General features: G+C 36.3%; 1 protein-coding gene across 3 annotated transcripts in view; it reads right to left on the bottom strand.

The window, feature by feature from the left end:
* The window catches only part of TTC29 (tetratricopeptide repeat domain 29), a 199,059-nt gene that overhangs the window by 160,784 nt on the left and 19,865 nt on the right, over positions 1-18,410 (bottom strand). For all 3 annotated transcript variants that reach the window (XM_075199007.1, XM_075199026.1, XM_075199016.1), the window contains exon 4: positions 8,028-8,251. In XM_075199007.1, coding sequence (XP_075055108.1) covers positions 8,028-8,251 — 224 coding nt within the window. The remainder of the gene's footprint in view (positions 1-8,027; positions 8,252-18,410) is intronic.

Here is an 18,410-nt window from a genome sequence, read left to right as displayed (position 1 = left end):
GTCAGATCAGTAGGTCCAGACGAGAGTGACAGTTTAGAGAAGTGGGGGGCCCAGGGATACATATGAAGGTCCAGGAGTGAATGTAGCAGAGACAGTGTCCAACCAGTAGTTCTCAGGATTAATCCAGGGTAAAACCACCACTAAAACACAGCAAATTATTTAGATAGCAGGCAACGGAATAGAGAGGTCTAGATCCATTGGTGGTGGACATCAGAGATCCAGGAAAACCAGGCCAAAGTCACAGTTAAGGTTAGTAACAGACTTGAATCCTGATTAGAACCCTGGAAGGATGCAGAGGAGAATGGAGACAGAACAGCACAGATCAGTACACACAAGGATTGCAGGGAAGGGCTGGACAGCAGATGGAGTGTCTGGCTGAAGAGAAGAGGAGTCAGTCAGCATAGGAGATATGTCAGCCAGAGAGCAGAAGAGGAACAGGCTACATAGACACAGGGGAATACAGTGAAGATAGAGCCTCAGGAAAGTCAGGACGGCAGCTGTTACTGGAGTGTCAGCAGTTTGTTCCGGAGGAAAGGGAGCAAGGCAACATTGAGGGAACAACGCCATGTATGCTGGACTAGGCCAATTTCCCAGCCTCAGTTACTGAAGTGCATACGGAGCATTGAAGGAGGGCATAGGAGCATTGTATGAGGGCATCGGAGAGGTAAATTGAAATCAGAGCAGCACCAGGGCAAAATTTTTAAAACCCATATGCTGATAAATACTGGGCCCCAGTGCAGAGCTCAAGTTCCTACAGAATTCATTACAGCAGAACAGGTTTAAAAATCTGTCATCCCCACTCTGCTTACTTAGACATATGAACACCTCCTTCCTAACATGATGGACATATTTAGTTATCTACAACTCATTTTTTTACATGTTTAATATTTATCTCAGTAATACCTGGCCTTTGATACATAAAATGCCAAATAGTGACTTTACTTGCTCTTTAATGTATAATTGCCAGACATCCACATCATATCATCATATCATCATGTAGGGCATGATTCAATAGGGCATGCATTCTGAGCGCAACTTGTGTCCTGTATTCTACGCACACATTTATAATCTCCGCACTTTCGAATTCATCAATGAACGGATCTCAAGATATGTAGCAAGATAAATTTGCTTGTAAGCCGTTTACGTCACGTAAAAGTAACGCAACGCATTGCTGCGTCCGATCATGAAATTGAATCAGTTTGGGGCATGCAGCACACGGAAGTGCAAGTACGCTATGCATTGGTAGTATTAATAAATAGTTTAGCAGATTTGAGTTGCAATTTTCCAATAAGTAGCTTTGAGGTTACTTTGCAGTAAAGTTCTAAGGTAAATAGAACATTATTTACCTTATTCAATGTTTTGGTTTGACAAGGTATATATACAGAATGTTGTATTTACCTGAGAACTCTCTTGCAAAGTAAACACAAGGCTATTTATTATAAAATGAACACAACACAACTGCACTCAACCCAATTATTTATTTATTTCAATGAATATTAATGTATAGTAATATAAATTTTAAATAATATAAATAATGAATTTACAAAGAGCTTACTTTGTAGGGGAGCTGATTTTGCAGGGTTTTGGTTTTATTGGAATTATACAATGTATTACAGATGACAGACCCCTTTTCCCTCTCAAAGTCATAGCCTGTCATAAGTGCTCCTTGCACTCGCTTTTGCACGTACTTTGCTTGTGTACACCACCGCATCTCTCAGTTTTGCGGCCGTTACTGCTGCTTCTGAGCATGTATAGAGTGATTTTGAGTACGATACGCACAAAAATGGCAGAATTTGGCTGCCTTGATGAATCAGGCCCATAATGTACAAGTATCATGCATATTGGCCATAGAAAACAAAACATTAAAAGCCTGGTAAAACTAAACTTCCACATAGGTATAACTAGTATATTACATGTCTGGTGAAAATTACTGCATTTGGTGAACATATTGAATTGTTCTGCAGCTCTTCTCCTGTTTTTTTTTGTATTAAATAATGTACAAATACCACTATTCTGTTCTCTGCTATTCCTCATACATCCATAGTGATATCACCTTATATATTTCTAATCTCACACAAATACTTCAAGCTCACAGAGAACAAAAAAATGAGATGGTAAATTTAGAATATAAATGCATCATAAGTAATGCTACATTAAAAAAATAATGTTATTTATATCAGTCAATATTGAATGACTAAGACATTCAACACCCAAACACAATGTGACAAAGCCCTTTCACACATGCATAAATAAACATTTTTACATTTTGAACCATGCGTATTTGTTAGAATAGATATACAGTTATGTTATGACTAATGGACATCTGACAATGCAATGTAATGCAGAACGCAGGTCCTCCAACATATGTCCTTGTAAAGGTACTAAATAGGCACTTTCTATTGTGAATTTTAAAAAAATGCACATATAGCTTTAAATATGTAGGTTAACCCAATTACACATACTTCACAATTATAAAAACCAAATTTACGTAAATACACATTTTTTATGCACGTGTGTGTTTGGATTCCTAGTATAAACACCATGGAGAGTAATGTAAGTTAAACGAACAGGTAAAACTGAAATGTAGCAAATGAAAAGGCAGATTACATAAAATATTGTATAGTCAGTGTAGGCAGGTCAGGCTTGGAAGCTTGTGAACTGGAGACCAGGCAGGTGCAATGATCTGCAGGCACAGAGAGACTGGCTTACCATGTTTAGTTAAGAAGCTGGTAAACTGGAGACCAGTTAAGTGAGATGATCTGCAGAGACAGATAGCACGGAGGTCCAGGTAAGCTTGGAAGCTTGGAGCTGGATACCAGGTAGTAGAAATAGTCTGCAGGCACAGGTAGAACGGAGGTCCAGGTAAGCTGGGAATCTAGGAGCTGGAAACTAGGTAGTAGTGATAGTCTGCAGGCACAGGTAGCAAACAAGAATGGCTCAGGTAACAAAGCCAAAAGGAACAGGTGATAAACAGCAGAATACAGATTCAGAGCAGCAACCCTTTAGTATGTAAGCTCTTATAAGCAGGGCTCTCTTCCCTTCTGTCTCTTTACCATTTCTTCTTCTCCAACATCACTGTACTTGCTATGTTTGGAACATTTGGAGTCTTGGTTTTACTTGTTTTGCTCTGTACTGTTGTACCCTGAACTGTTTTGGTCTATTGTTTTTGTATATTATACGGCGCTGCGGAAACCTTGTGGTGCCATATAAAGAATAATAATAATAATCATTTATGAACTGCAGGGAGCAATGTTTGGGGCGGGTATATAAGGCAGTGGAACAGGTGCAGGTGCTGATCAGGGAAGGAGGTTAACTCCTGCAAGTAAAGCGGAGATGTCCAACGGCAAAACAGCAGCACCTCTGGTAGCATAGAGGTACTGCAGGCAAAAATACAAAATAAGGACAGAGACCTAACAGCATGACAGAACACTTAGTCACTTGATCCTCTTAATATAAGATGCATCAATTTAAAGCATGTGATGACATTATAACCATCAAAGGGTAATTGTTTCAACTATTTTTTTGAGACATTTCTAGAAGTAACATGCAATGGACTCCACACAAGAAAAAAAAAAGATGGCTCTTTTCTGTATCTAGTTATCTAATGTGCAAACCCAATAACACCTTCCTAGTCTATTTGATGAACAATTATGTAAACTTTTTTTAAGGTCAATGATAATATGGTGAAGAGGTGTTATTTTATTGTTCTATACGATAGGACATATATAAGATAAATCCTTTGGTATAATAGTAATGTGACCAGACAGTTAGTCTGGTGTGCAGCTGTGACAAGAAAGATAAATCAATAAGATGTCCAACTATTACTCAATCTATTCATTTTACATAACCCGTTTAGTGCTACAAAGTCTGTCTTCCAACACTGAATAGGAGTAATGAAATTACCCCAGCCACGCCAGAACCCTTATGCACTGTGAACATCTAGCACATGTAGTAACCCATCTCCGTGCCATAAATATATGATGGAATATAGTATCAAACTTCTTTCTTCACAATTAACCACAATAAGGCTGTGAAATACTACAGACACACACCAGTCAATGGAAAAATATATAGCACCATTATTCTTTTCCTGCTCATTGTATTTTCAGGTGTGTTAAGTATCTCTTTGTGCTAGCCTGATACTTACTAAAATACTGTCTCTGCCCAATTCCTTCACCATTGTGACAACACATCTAAATATGAAGACCTCCACATATACTGTAGTTTTTTTTATTATTGCTTTATTAAACATGATAATAAAACTTAGTTACATTTTTTGGAAAATCAAACAAACTTTTCTGTTTCAGTGGCGGCAGAATATTTATATACTTCATTAAATAAACATTTGGCCGTCATAGCCATAGGATTAAAAGTTATCAAACAGGGAAACACACATCATAGCATACATGACATGGAATTCTTGCTTTCGGGAAGATTCAAAGGAAAAGCAGAATTCAACAAACATGACACATATCTGTAGTGGTCTTGTATCTAGGTTTAAGAATTGTATGTATTTTCATCTTGTAAATTTAAAGCAAAATTACAAAATTTGTTTAAACATTTTAGTGAACAAACATACAAACCATGTATATATAGATTTAATTTATATATTTTATATATATATATATATATATATATATATATATACACATTTTATTCTGCTAGACAGTGGCTAATTTGTAATTAAATACTTTGGAGATACTCCATTTTTATAAAACAATAAGATGACTACTTAACGATAGACTGAAATGATTGTCAATTATTAAATGTATAAGGATAAGGAAAAAAGAGTACAAAGCTAGAGGACATGTGCCTAAGGTTCTAAACTGTCACACAGCAGATAAATACTAATAAACTATTTGTAGGACATTGAAACCACTTAGTCCTTGTTGGTTCTGGCATGATGATACTAGTCCTGGCGCTGTATATAAACCAGAGTTATAAATTGCTACATGCAAGTATTTTTACTTAAGAATTCCGAACAATTATGCCTCCGTCTGATACCCGTAAGACGACTGGGGTATCCTTCCTCTTATGTTCCTCATATACACAGAATTTGATTTAGGTTCAGTTTATCACTTTGTTCAACATACTGCTGACCAATAAATTTCCTGTTCTTATCAACATATTTGAAATTTAGAAGTTGGGATCATAACACCAAGTAGTTTGGTACTGGATTAAAGTCATTGCTGGTCTATATTGATGACATACAGATATAAGATCTATTGTCCGCAATGCTTGGCTTAAATGGCTTCCTGTACTTAGGAACATCATGCTTTAAAAATATTTACTTAAATTTAATAATAACTCTTGTCCTTTCCCATCTGTCCATGGCATCCCCCTCCTTATTGTACATTTTAGCAAACCTCCTCATAGTGATTGTAGCAGGAAACAATTGATCACATCTGTGTGTATGATATTATCACCACACAATCCTCATAAACACAGATATGAACACCAAATGCTTAATTTACATTTTAGGTGTCTGGGTTTCTGACTTTTGTGGATAACAGATTTCCGGATATCTTTCTCTCAAATTTCTGGGTAACAGAATTCCATAACTGCATTTAAGAAGTTAGTTAATAAAAAATAAAGTTAGTATACAATAAATTTGTGATCATAAATAGTTCTGCAGGCTTTCCATAATAAATCACCATAATTTTAATATTTGCCTTCCAAATAAGCAATTGTTGTAGCTTTTACTAATGTACTGTTTCAACTTTCCATTTTCCCATTTGCTTCAGGCCACTATAGGGAAACATATTGATGCAAATCTTAAATTGATTTAAAAAAAATTCTGATATTCCTTGAATTGAAATTGTCATTTATTATCACTTATGATGAGTTTAGGAAGTCTATGAGAGGTAACATTTCTGTGCATACTATTAATTGCACTTATATCCATATCAATTTCCAGTTACTAAACTAGACTTCCATATTATTTACTTAGTATTGTTTTAGCACTTAGTATGCCTTGATTAGATCCATACACTATTTGTGTCTCTGTCTGTCTGTGTGTGAGTGTGTTTCTATATTAGGGAATTTAGACTGTAAGCTCCAATGGGGCAGGGGCTGATGTGAGTGAGTTCTCTGTACAGCGCTGCGGAACTAGTGGCGCTATATATATAAATAATTAAATGATGATGATGATGATGGATTTGTTTGTGCAATTTACAAGGCGAACGGATGCATTTCCAATTTACAATCAATTACCCTCCAATTGTAAGCTTTTTTTCACTCTCTGATAAGTAGCATATCAAGGATCCTATGTAATCTGTCAGACACCACAGTTGTCATTTTCCTTGGTCCCAAGTATTCGGACTACAATGTCAGATTTCCTTTAAGTTGCAATGAAGTAGACACTATATGCACTGTATAACTCAATATGGGGGTGGTATACCATCATAAACAATGACGGTGATGATGTTGCACAATTTTAGCCTTTTTAATTTATTTTTCAGAATACCCAAAGAGGATTCAATGATAACTACCACACTTTCAGTTTCCTGAATCTGCTATCATATTATAAACTTTGGCAGTAACTGGAACTCTGTTTTGGGATGCCTTAGATTTTATACCAGCACTATGTTGTTCTTTCCACAAGCATAATAAATTATATTTTGGACAGTTGTATAAAGTTAACTCACCACTGCCCCACATTTGGATGTTTTAGTAATCTACCTATTCGTCTCTGTTTTTTCCATTATTGGAACTTGCATGAACTAATTCTGGCTTTTCTACTAAATAAGTAAATCTTGAAGCAAGAACAGATAAAACTTCTTACAAGTTGCTTCAAAATGGAGTTAAGTTAGGTTTGTAAAGCAATGTTAGGCAGTGAGTGACAGTGTCCTAATGGGATGTGGTGTAAGTTAGAAGGCTGAGACCTGAAATATTAGAACAGGCGTGACATCACTTGTGTCCTGCACGTGTATAAATCCACCAATTCACACCGTGCATTTGTGCAGAGCAATCCTGCCAATCTGTCAGTCACTGTATGACTACTTAATATACTGCTCAGTGTTGTATGCATGTATGTTTGTGTGTGTGTATATATGTCCCCTTTTTTAACTGGACAACCGTTTTGAGCAGCTGGTGCTGCTAAAGGTGAACTGCGTCACACTTGTATGCAGCTGGCTCTGTTCAAGTTGAACCCCACCTCTGTCTGAACATTGGTCTATACATTCAACTTTGGTTTGGCCACTGGGTGGGTGAGATTTAATTTAACCTTGGCCAATCAAACAATATAGTACCTCCCAATCATATTAATAAATAAAAATATCTGAATAAACTTTGCACATAATATTATGTATATATATCTCTCAATTCACAGTTACATAAAAATAAGTGAAAGGAAATGATACTTATATATATGGTAACAATTCGCTTTTATCATTTACAATTATCCATGGGAGCTCAACTAATGATGACATTATACTAAAAAAACACCAAATTATGGGTTTGAATAAGGCTACTGTGCGAAACACTCCGTAATACTCAATAAATACATATTTTAATATTTAATCTCAACAAAAGTCATTATATTTAAGAATAGCATTTCATTTCATTGGAGCTGCTTATTACTTCACCTGGATTTTATCTCATTACATTTGCACAGTGTATACTGAATGTACATGATGGCACTGCAATATTGCTTAATGCAGCAGGGTTACCAGAACAAAAAAAATTGCACTGCCTCAATGCTATGCATACATAAGCTTCCCAGCAGACCTCTTGTGCATATAAAACAAAAATATTCCCTTAAGAGATGTTAAAATATATTCACCCCTTACTCTCATTGATTCTTGTTTTAAAGGATTAGAAAAGCGCAGTTTGATGCCAGACTTTCCTTTTTAACTATAGTTTATGATCTACTACTTATCTTACTATACGGATGATAAGAGTAAAGCTGATATGTGCTAAATTGTAGTAATGTTTCAAACTCAAAGATGAAACAATTTAGAATCCTCGCCTCAGGCTCTCACTGCTTCAGTTCCTGCTGTTCCTTTTCCCAGAATTCCCTATTTTACCTGCTTGTTGGGCTGCCTCAGCCCTGGTCAGGAAGTGTTGAAGTTGATCCAGTTTCTCTTGCTGCTCCTCCAAGGGTTTTTTCTGCCATATGGCTGACCCAGGCCCTCCAGCGTCCCTTAAGGCATTCCACTTCTGAATCAGAGTAAAGAGTTCTGAGAAAGACTTGTGATAGCCTTGGCACAGCATTTCTATGCAGATGCTGTGCTTGAACGAATTCTGATAACTGCACAAAGAAGAAAACAAATAATTAAATAGCCTCATAATTACAACAGCCACTGCAGTTAGAGCATGCATTACATTGCACTTTAATTGTTTATTTAATTTAAGCTATGTCCCAAATGTTTTACATTTAGCAGCACAGTATACTTATGTTGTAATTGTGCATCTTGTTACATATTTGTCAGTAACTGCCTCTTTATTGGCTGGCTAGAACAAGCTTGGAGAGAAATTCTTGGACAACAACTTATAAACATGGGCAATACTTTTCCCAGACAACAGAAGTGTAGTATTCAGACAGATACTGGCTTCCTCCGAAATGCTTCAGGACATGTTTGTATGAAGCTCTGGTGACTCCACCTGGCCACTGCAGGATAATAAAATAGTCCTCATCTATTGGAGCAGTGGAATATATATATACATACATATATATATATATATATATATATATATATATATATATATATATAGACAGATAGATAGATAGATGTATATATATCATATATCATATATATATATATATACACACATCATAAATAAATAGATAGATACATGTATATGTATATATATTATAGTATTACCATAATTGGTTCTTATTGTTTTATCACAACATCAAACTGAGTGTTTATACCAGCTATCTTCCAGTATGATTTACTAAGTATGTGTCTTTTCAACTGTTTCCAACTTACAAGAGACTTTAGCAGTGCACGACCAAAGTTACTTTTTTTTACACTGTAATTTTCTATTTGCACCCAGCATTTCTATGAGGGCACAAAAATTTATTTGGCGTGCACATATCAAAATAAGTGCTATGTGGACAAATATACATTTACTGCATGTCCAAATATTTTTGATTAGTAAATTAGTTTTATTGAATGATAATTTGTTTATTTCACTAGTGGTTTAACTAACATATAGGAGGAAGCATTTATTGCTTTTATAATCTTATACAATGATTTGGACCAGGTACCTTAACCCTTTTATTGTCAGTCCATTTACTAATTTTTTGCACCCACACTAGTATGGACCTATTATTTTATCATTGTACATTATTTAGCGTTATAATAGAACTGGACTGCCCTCTATCTTTTGTTTATGATTTCAAGAAACTTTAAGAGTACTATTATTCTTCTTTATGTCCATATTAAAAGCCAAGTTACATTTCTCTCCCCTATGTTATAATAACAAATGATTATATTGTGCTCTAAACTACATATTTTTCAAAGTAAATAGAGTGTAGTTTTTTCACATGGAGGGGGAGGCATTGCTGACATGTTTATAAAGCTAACAAGATTCACCCCTTAGATAAGATTAAGTCTACTGTAGTTCCCAACTGAAGATACTCTTCCCTCATGCTGTAGTATGACAATCTTAAAAGCTCTGAAGACCCTGCTCCAATTCCCTTAACGCACAATAGAGAGATGCCTTCCAAGCACCTGCACATTCACGTGACAGCACCATTAATGATCTGTTGCCGGCAGTCACTTTTTCTATCAAAGTGGGTAAAATATAAAGAAACTGTATTCCTCTGCAACCCAGGGACTTCCCAAGTAATGGCCTGGAGAAACCCTTGTTCACACCAGTATGTGAAAATAAAATGGAAAGACAATGGATAGACATGTAAGCACTGAATTGTGACACAAAATTATTTTCCTAAAATACTGTCTAACCTGCAACTTATAGTACAAGACTACTATATCTGAATGAGGCACTATTTGTCATACCCGGTGTCAAGATATTGCACTATAAAAACATCTTTTAACCCTACAACTCTGTGTGCATTATTAAATGTAAAATATTGATTCCATTTATTGTCTTTAACTATTGTGACAGAAGCACTGGGAAAATGGCAAATGGTAGGTATGTATTTACCAGGCAGTCTGTCTTATATTCTTTTAAACCCCAGGGAGATTGTCTGTGTGTGGGAAAAAGCCTCCCAAATAGTGTTCGGCTATAGAAAGAGGCTGTATAAGGGTTCCTGGGGTATAAATGGAGAGAGAAGGGTGGCCTCTATTTTGTGTTTTCCAACCAGCTGGCAAGTGCTGGTAATCAGGAGTTGCACCTGCAAAGTGCAGATAAAAAGCTGACAGCTTTCTCTGTCTCTCTCCGACCTGGGGAGGAGGTTGGATGCCTCCTGAGAGACTCTGCAAATGGTGACCAATTAGCTCTTTATTTTGTATGTGTGTGGGACACAAAGTCCTTCACAGGAGAGAGGGTGTTCCTCTGTGTTTCATTAGTGCCGGACAGGCAAGGTGTTTATTTTCACATTTTCTTTGTTTTTCTGCTTAATAATACTGCCTGAGGCCAGCTGTACCAAAACATTGGATTTGTGTGACTTCTCTGATGCTGTACACTACCATCTACCCCAGGAGATGGCACCTGTTCCACTAAACCGATAACACTATCTTTTCCCTTTAAGAGGTAAAATAGAGAGAGAATAGTGCATGATCAGATTTATAATTTGCTTAAGTAAGACTCTATAAATCTGTGGAAATCACATCACAAAAAATTCATGACGAAAAAGTTTTACAATCATATATTGTTATTATCCAGTATGTATAGAATTTTATATAGCATTGTGCAATTTGTAAGGTACACTAATACAAACTGATACAAAAGGGTAAAGAGTGCACTGCTTGTGAGAGCATGAAATGTAGCGGCTAGACTAAGCTTCCTCCCACACTGGTCATCATCTGCTACTTTACTCTGTAAATCTTCAGTGCTTCCAGAATGCAGTTCAAGCTGATCACCCTCATCTACAAAGCTCTTACTAATGCTTCCCTTACATACATCTCTGACCTCATCATCCATGCTAAACCACTTGACTCCGCCTCTGATATATGTCTTTCTTCGCCTCTTAATCTCCTCTCAATTCCCTATTCCAAGACTTCTTCCACGCTGCTCTTAGACTACAGAACTCCTTGCGTCACCCTACCAAACTCTTCCGCTACCTACAACCCTTCAAACCATTGTTTAAAACGAACATCTTTATGCTTACCCACTCCTAACCCTAACAATTAGAATTGGTAATGGTATCCATACTTAGCTCATGACTATCCATGTATGTGTTATTATGTATAATTGTATTCATGTATCTGCTATTATGCGTAATATATGCATATATGTCATAACTGTTAGATATATGTCATGTCATGTCAAATCTGAGGCACCCTATAAATAAACAAAGATGATGAATCACAGTACTATATAAGAACAATGTTGATGTTCTGTGGATTTTGTATTAGATTCAATTATTGTAGGATAAAATGAAAAGTATAATAGTGCACCAGCAAAAATTTATTTTTTTCTCTTAATCATCATCAGCACCATTTATTTATATAGCGCCACTAATTCCGCAGCGCTGTACAGAGAACTCATTCACATCAGTCCCTGCCACATTGGAGCTTACAGTCTAAATTCCTTAACATACACACACACACACACACACACACACACAGAGACTAGGATCAATTTGATAGCAGCCTATTAACCTACTAGTATGTTTTTGGAGTGTGAGAGGAAACCGGAGCACCCGAAGGAAACCCACGCAAACACGGGGAGAACATACAAACTCCAGACAGATAAGGCCATGGTTGGGAATTGAACTCATGACCCCAGTGCTTTAAGGCAGAAGTGCTAACCACTGAGCCACCGTGCTCCAAGGATATCCACAGACTAGCGATTGCAGTAGCTTTTTCGGGGAAAGCCATGCTGTTTGCCCCCATGAGAATTACATTACCAGGCTATTTTGCACTTTTAGGTGGGGTAACATGCTTCTCCCCATAATTATTTATTTAAAAAAAAACTAACCAATCATCATTATGAAGATGATAGTGATGATGACTGCCATCTATCTACTGAATGACACACTTATGTTAAGATAGTGCAGCAAAACAAACCCCTTGGGGGGAGGAGGGGTGTCTGGACACATTTTATGTCTGCGTTTTGACAGAAACTGCACCCAATTCTACACAGGGCCCAACTGTACTGTCAGTTATAGAGGAGAAATGGCAAAGTATTGTACCTGAAACTATTACATATTTGTGAATGTTGTGAAAGTAGCTCTTTAATTCAGAGCCACTTGTATTTTAACTTTAGAGGTACTTGGAGATGTGGAATTTCATGGATTGCACAGATAATTCTCATTGTGAGATCATTATATCCAATAAGTATTTAAGCAAAGCGATCTCTTAATTTGCACTGTATTATTGGAGTTTATGGCAAATTGCATATCTCACACTTATAATTTATTGTTAATAATTGCTCTAAAGCAGCTCCAAAAATCGGCAAGAGCTGCATAACATTAGCGTAAGCAGAGACATTTGTGCTAATTTCCAAACTTTGTAGTTTAAAAAATATATATTTTATTATAGCTTTGTTGCAGTGACTGAATCAAGCCACATTACGACATGTGTAACTTACATAATATGAATAATAAAATAAATAGCTTACTCCAAGTAAGTTTAATAGTCTTTTTAACAGCCATATAAACACAGGTTTGGTCTGCAACAAAATTATTGGTAAGTAAAATGGGCTGACTAGATGGACCAGTTGGTCTTTGACATTGAGGTTCTACACTTTTGTGTTTTGCAGTAATTGTAAGCCGAGACAGGCCAGAGACCCCATGAAGCTCCACATTAGCTCTCAGAAGTCTCACAACAACTCCACAGTAGCTCCTTCAACGCTCCTCAGCAACTCAACAGAAGGATCTCAGAAGCAAGTTGAAAAACAGAAATTCACACAGTATGCAAAAAGCTCACCCAATATTAAGAGATAAAATATTAATGCTGTGTACACAGCTGGAGGCAGAATTACTCAGGTCATTATCAACTGTAATCGCTTTAATGCAACCTGGGTCAAAATTGCATGTCTTCTGTCAGTTGGTCTGTGAGCACCATATTGGATTGGCTACATACATAGCTCTCTCTGAAAACAATTACAGCATGAGTTTATGAATGGTCTAGTTAATACTTATTGAACTATCAACAGTTTTTGGTAACATAGTTAGTGTTAACAGAGTTGTTGAAAATTTACAGACAGACAAGTACACTATAACATCCAATACCTCCATATGCTAAGAGTCTAACATCTATTCCAAAAATAAATAAATAATAATTGAATCAAAGAGGTTTGAACCGACAGTAAAAAATGGGTCACAAATCGCTAGTTTTATATTTTATTATTTGGCACTTTTTGTGCTGTGATTCATGGAGCAGTGTGGCAGTGGGAATTATTAAACACACATACATGAAGAATTTCAATCATCGCACAAGTAAATATATTACATTCATGTAATTTAAATTCCTTGTAATAAAAACAGACAACTGTACAGTTAATACCTATTGTATATAATGTGGCAGATACTTCAAATGTTACATTTTACAAGAAAGGTTAAATTGTAATATAACAAATATATTGTACAAAATATTATCCTAAGTTATAAAGTGTACATTTAGGGGCAGATTCAATTGGTAAAAATTAACGTTCATTTTTTGTTAAAAAAAAAAAAGAATCTGCGCAAGGTGTCTTGTGACCATTCCGGAGACACCTTGCGCTGATTTTTTTACAATTGAACCTTTCCCTTTGTCATAAAATTCCTGACAAATATTGGCATCAACTAGGCATCATAGGTGTGGGAAAAGCAGGGATCATGGGACAGTTGATGGCCAAAGAAGGAGACCAGATGCCAGGATTAGGGGACAAATGACGAAATGATGAAGCTTTGCTAGGAGATTCCCTAAATAAACTCTCAGGCATTTAAAGAAACAAATAATCACTTTCGAGCGTAGAGTCTCATCTTTAAATAGAGTTGTTGCTTCACCAAGATGATTCTAACATCTCAAGCAGGCCTGGCCAACCTATGGCTCTCCAGGTGTTGTGTAACTACAGCATGCTTAGCCAGCATGATAGACACATCTGGAGAGCCACAGGTCGGCCAGGCCTGGTCTAAAGGCTTGAACCAAACTTTAACCCCAGGCCTAACATGAGCACACACCCTACTCCAATGTACTCTATGTCCTAACTATAAATGGAAATTCCAGCTATAAAACTATCTGAGTGTTAACAGAGCTCTGATCTTTGATCGGTAAACGCTAATATTGCAAGATTCCCTCTCAGATGATAATCAGTATGTGCCTCTATATGCAATGAGGTTCATATGTCATATGTGAAGATACGTAAGTGGGCACTTGCAGGAAATTAAATCTGTAAAGTTCCAGATTGTTTATACACTGACATCATTGACCTGAAAATGAATACAACATGGGTTTACAAGCTAGGGGCATATTCAATTAAACGCTAAGTGCCATCTGAACAGACTCAAAGGCGTTTTGTGTTACTGCAACATCGCGGATTTCCATTCGGCCCTATAGGTTTGCAAAGGGAAATTTGCGCTGTTGCGACACTGTATTAACATAAAAATGCGCAGCCGCATGTGCCGCAATTTCATCTGCTAATTGAATATGCCCCCTAGTGTTATACGCCTCAGATATGTTTGGGTTTTTGTTGGCTGCACAGTCTGTGATGTTTCATATAAATTTGTTTTAAGAACAATGTAATGACTGGTCACTGCTCTACATTACACTCTGTCTATAAAAAAAAAAGATTGTTTAAGTGTGAATGAAAATAATCTATAGACAATATTTTCACTATAAAAAGAAAATGAAATAAGCATCATTTAAGCCTGAGCAATAAAAAGCTTAAGTGGTCTCTGGAGGCATCTACTGGAAAACTAACAAAACTGCAGCTATAAAAAAAATAAATAAAATGCTATCATGTGTGAAATAATGACAGACAATTTTATAAACGTATCTACAGCTCCAATTAAAGGAATAAAGTGACAAAAGAAATAAAATGAAACAAACACGAACTCACAACGTCTCAATAACTGTGTACTATAGATTTATAGCATTGTGAACTGAAACAGGTAATAGTGTAAAAACCCAAAACTGAGATAGATATTTACGTATGATACCAACAGTCACTGCAATCTGCATTGTAAATACTGTATTAATACCTTTATGTGGACCACAGATTTCAATACAAATAAAGTAATAGCTTGCTATGTCTATTTTTAATTATGATATGCTGCACAAAGGCTATACATGCGATTAAGAAAATGTCTAGAGAGATATCATTAAAAAAAACTTTATAATCCATATAAACTATGTTTGCCTACAGTTGGTTTCTGTAATTTACCTGAAATTACCATTTAATACAACGTGTTCCACCCGTGGCTTATTAGAAGCTGCCTCCACCCTAAAGTAAAACTATAGTTGTAAGTGAAATTCTGTGACCTAATATAAAATAACAATACTTTTATTTATTAGCGCTCTGTGGTTCAGGAGATCCAGCGGTTCTCTGATGCATGTAACAGTCAAAGCAGGAGATCCAGTGGGCCTTGTTTGTGGTTGACAAAGCATTAACTTCTCATTGGCCTGAATGAGAATTTCATTCCAATTAACTCATTTGGTGATCTGCCAAATCGCCAAATTCAACAAGTCCCGGTAAGTAAACCTTCATATTTTATTTGAGGTCCCTTGTATCAGCAACAAAAAATGTAATTTTGGATGGAGTTAACTTTCAAATTAAAGATAATTAAGAACAGTGTGTTTAATTAAGGCTTAAATGTAGTTCCATCATGTATTAGCTTATATGATACTACAAACTTCACAGGCAGGTCCATCACTACCCTATTTTCATGTGCTCACTTTATTTAGCTACCGTGATGATACCTGATATTTCTTTATGTGTATTTGCTATTTATGTCATTGTTATGTCTCTATGTTATTTTCTTTTTGTGTGGTTGTTTAGATTTTCCATTTATTTGTACTTGTACAATTTGTACTTGTATCTGCAACCTTTGTTTTGTTATGGTGTTAATTTGTTTATTTGTATCCAATTATTTGCATGCTGATTGTCCGATGCTGTGGAATTTGTGTTGCCTTACAAATAAAAAGGGGATGTTGATTACTTTTTTTTAAAGTAAATATATTTGCAGTATTCCATAGCACAGATAAAGGCATTGAGCAAATGAGCTTACAGCATATGCTTCAGCAGAACCAGCCCTCATTGTAAATGAACCCCATTTTGACTCCATTTGGGGCCAAAAAAGTCTATAAATGAACTACAAGTGTATTAGTGTAATGCATTACATCAAGCAAACTGTAACTTATGTGCAGAATGGTGTATCTGTAGACATCTACAACTATATATTTGGACACAGGGCCAGTGTTACCATTAACTAGGCTATGATTAAGGGGCACCCAAAATATCACTCATCAAGTTATTTTAATGCCCTGTGGCACACCGACACAGAGCGCCAGCCGCTGACATGGAGGAAAAGCAACCATCAGGTTCTTATAAGCTCCTGGCTGCTACTCTTCCATGTCAGTGTTACGCTGGAAGTCTGGAGTTTGGCTATGATGTCTAAGCGACACACACCCAGTCTGAGGTGCCCCAGATGCCTCCATCATGCCAATATAGGAAAAGGCAAGGGTGTGGACACCATTTCCGAGGGGGAGAGGGGGCTGCAAGGACCTGTTTATACAAGCTTTTTGTAGACCAGAATAAGGCTACCTGTGAGTCTTCAGTTCTTAACATAACTGAACTGCAGACCAACAGTTAGGTATGAAAACAGAACAAGTTACACAGGTCCAGAAATATATTTTATCACCAAAAAAATCACTGAATCATTTCTTGTTACTGGATAAACATTTTCATTAGTCAATGAAGTCTAAGTCAAGACACTGGACAAGTGATCATCAAAGGACTACACATCCTAGGGTACAGTAATGAACATGTATATAAGAAAAGATTGGAACAAAAGAAAACTACCCAAGGGCATCAATCAGACTATTAGAACTGTGTGGAAAATATAAAACAACACTGGATGCCCAATAAAAAATGAATTGTGAATATAGTTCAATCTCCCTTTGTAGATAAATCCCTGCTATAATCACCTTTAAAGAAATATTCAGACAATAAGAATATGTATTTTTTTATGATTGTATAACAAGGATCAACTTCAAGCACACAATAGTAAGTTCTAATATGGAGAGCAAGAGTGCAAGTCAAACTTTGGATCATTTGAGTTCTATATGTATATATAGGGAAATATAAACAGTCTAGCATGCCGTTATGTTGATGATTTGTAGTATTAATCACTGGGATACCACAGACCACATCTCACATAATGATACACTCCACATTTTAGTTGGAGAGTTACATTATTGCCTGTTGGAATGTAGAAATTCTGCAACAGCTGCAATAAGCACAGATGCTGGGACTGGATGAAAAAAAATAGAATCAAAACTAGAATAAGTAAGGTAGAAGTTCCCATGTAATCCTGGGACACAAAAGAATAAAACAGCCCTCATTAGTCTCTAATGCTGGGAGCTCTAATCCTGATTTGCACTGTTGTAATTTTGGGCATGGGTTTATCTTGTCACCCCATGTAGCAGGTGGGGGAGGGTAAATGTATACTTGATGATAATTTTTAATTCCTAATGCCAGGGATCCTACAAATGAACCCCAAAAGGTAGCATTAAGAATAGACACAAGGTTTCTGATCCTTATTTTTTCTGGCCTATTTTAAACATACTTTACCAATATATTTGCTACCCTGAAGCAAGATTAGATAATTTCACTAACCTATTTCACTAACCCACTGAATGATATTTACTAAAAAACGAAGATATATGCACTAATAGCAACCAATCAGCTTACATTGTTTCCCAAACCCAGTCCTCAGGACCCCTAACAGTGCAGGTTTTCTGGGGCACAAGTCAAATAATTAGTACCACCTGTGGATCTTTCAAAATGTGTCAGTCAGTAATGAATACACCTGTGCTCCAGCAGAGATTATATGGAAAACAAGCACTGTTAGGGGTACTTGAGGACTGGGCTTAGAAAAAACACTGAGCTATTAAATAAATCAATAAAGTCAGCTTGGATAGAAAGATAAGAAAAAATAAGTAGATGTAACTTAAGCATAAAGCCAAAACTAAAAAATGTATTCACACATACTGAGGAATGAGGATACTGCCAATACCATAAGGAACAATGTATTTTTGCACACGTTTACTTTGTTTACAGTACAAATGTGCACAGATTTAAAGTAGCTGTTCAGCATATTTTTTAAGGTCTTTTATATGCTTAAGTACTGA

Source organism: Mixophyes fleayi, chromosome 1 (assembly GCF_038048845.1).
Source record: "Mixophyes fleayi isolate aMixFle1 chromosome 1, aMixFle1.hap1, whole genome shotgun sequence".
In the NCBI taxonomy this organism is placed as follows: domain Eukaryota; kingdom Metazoa; phylum Chordata; class Amphibia; order Anura; family Limnodynastidae; genus Mixophyes; species Mixophyes fleayi.
This window is presented reverse-complemented; position numbering and strand designations above follow the sequence as displayed.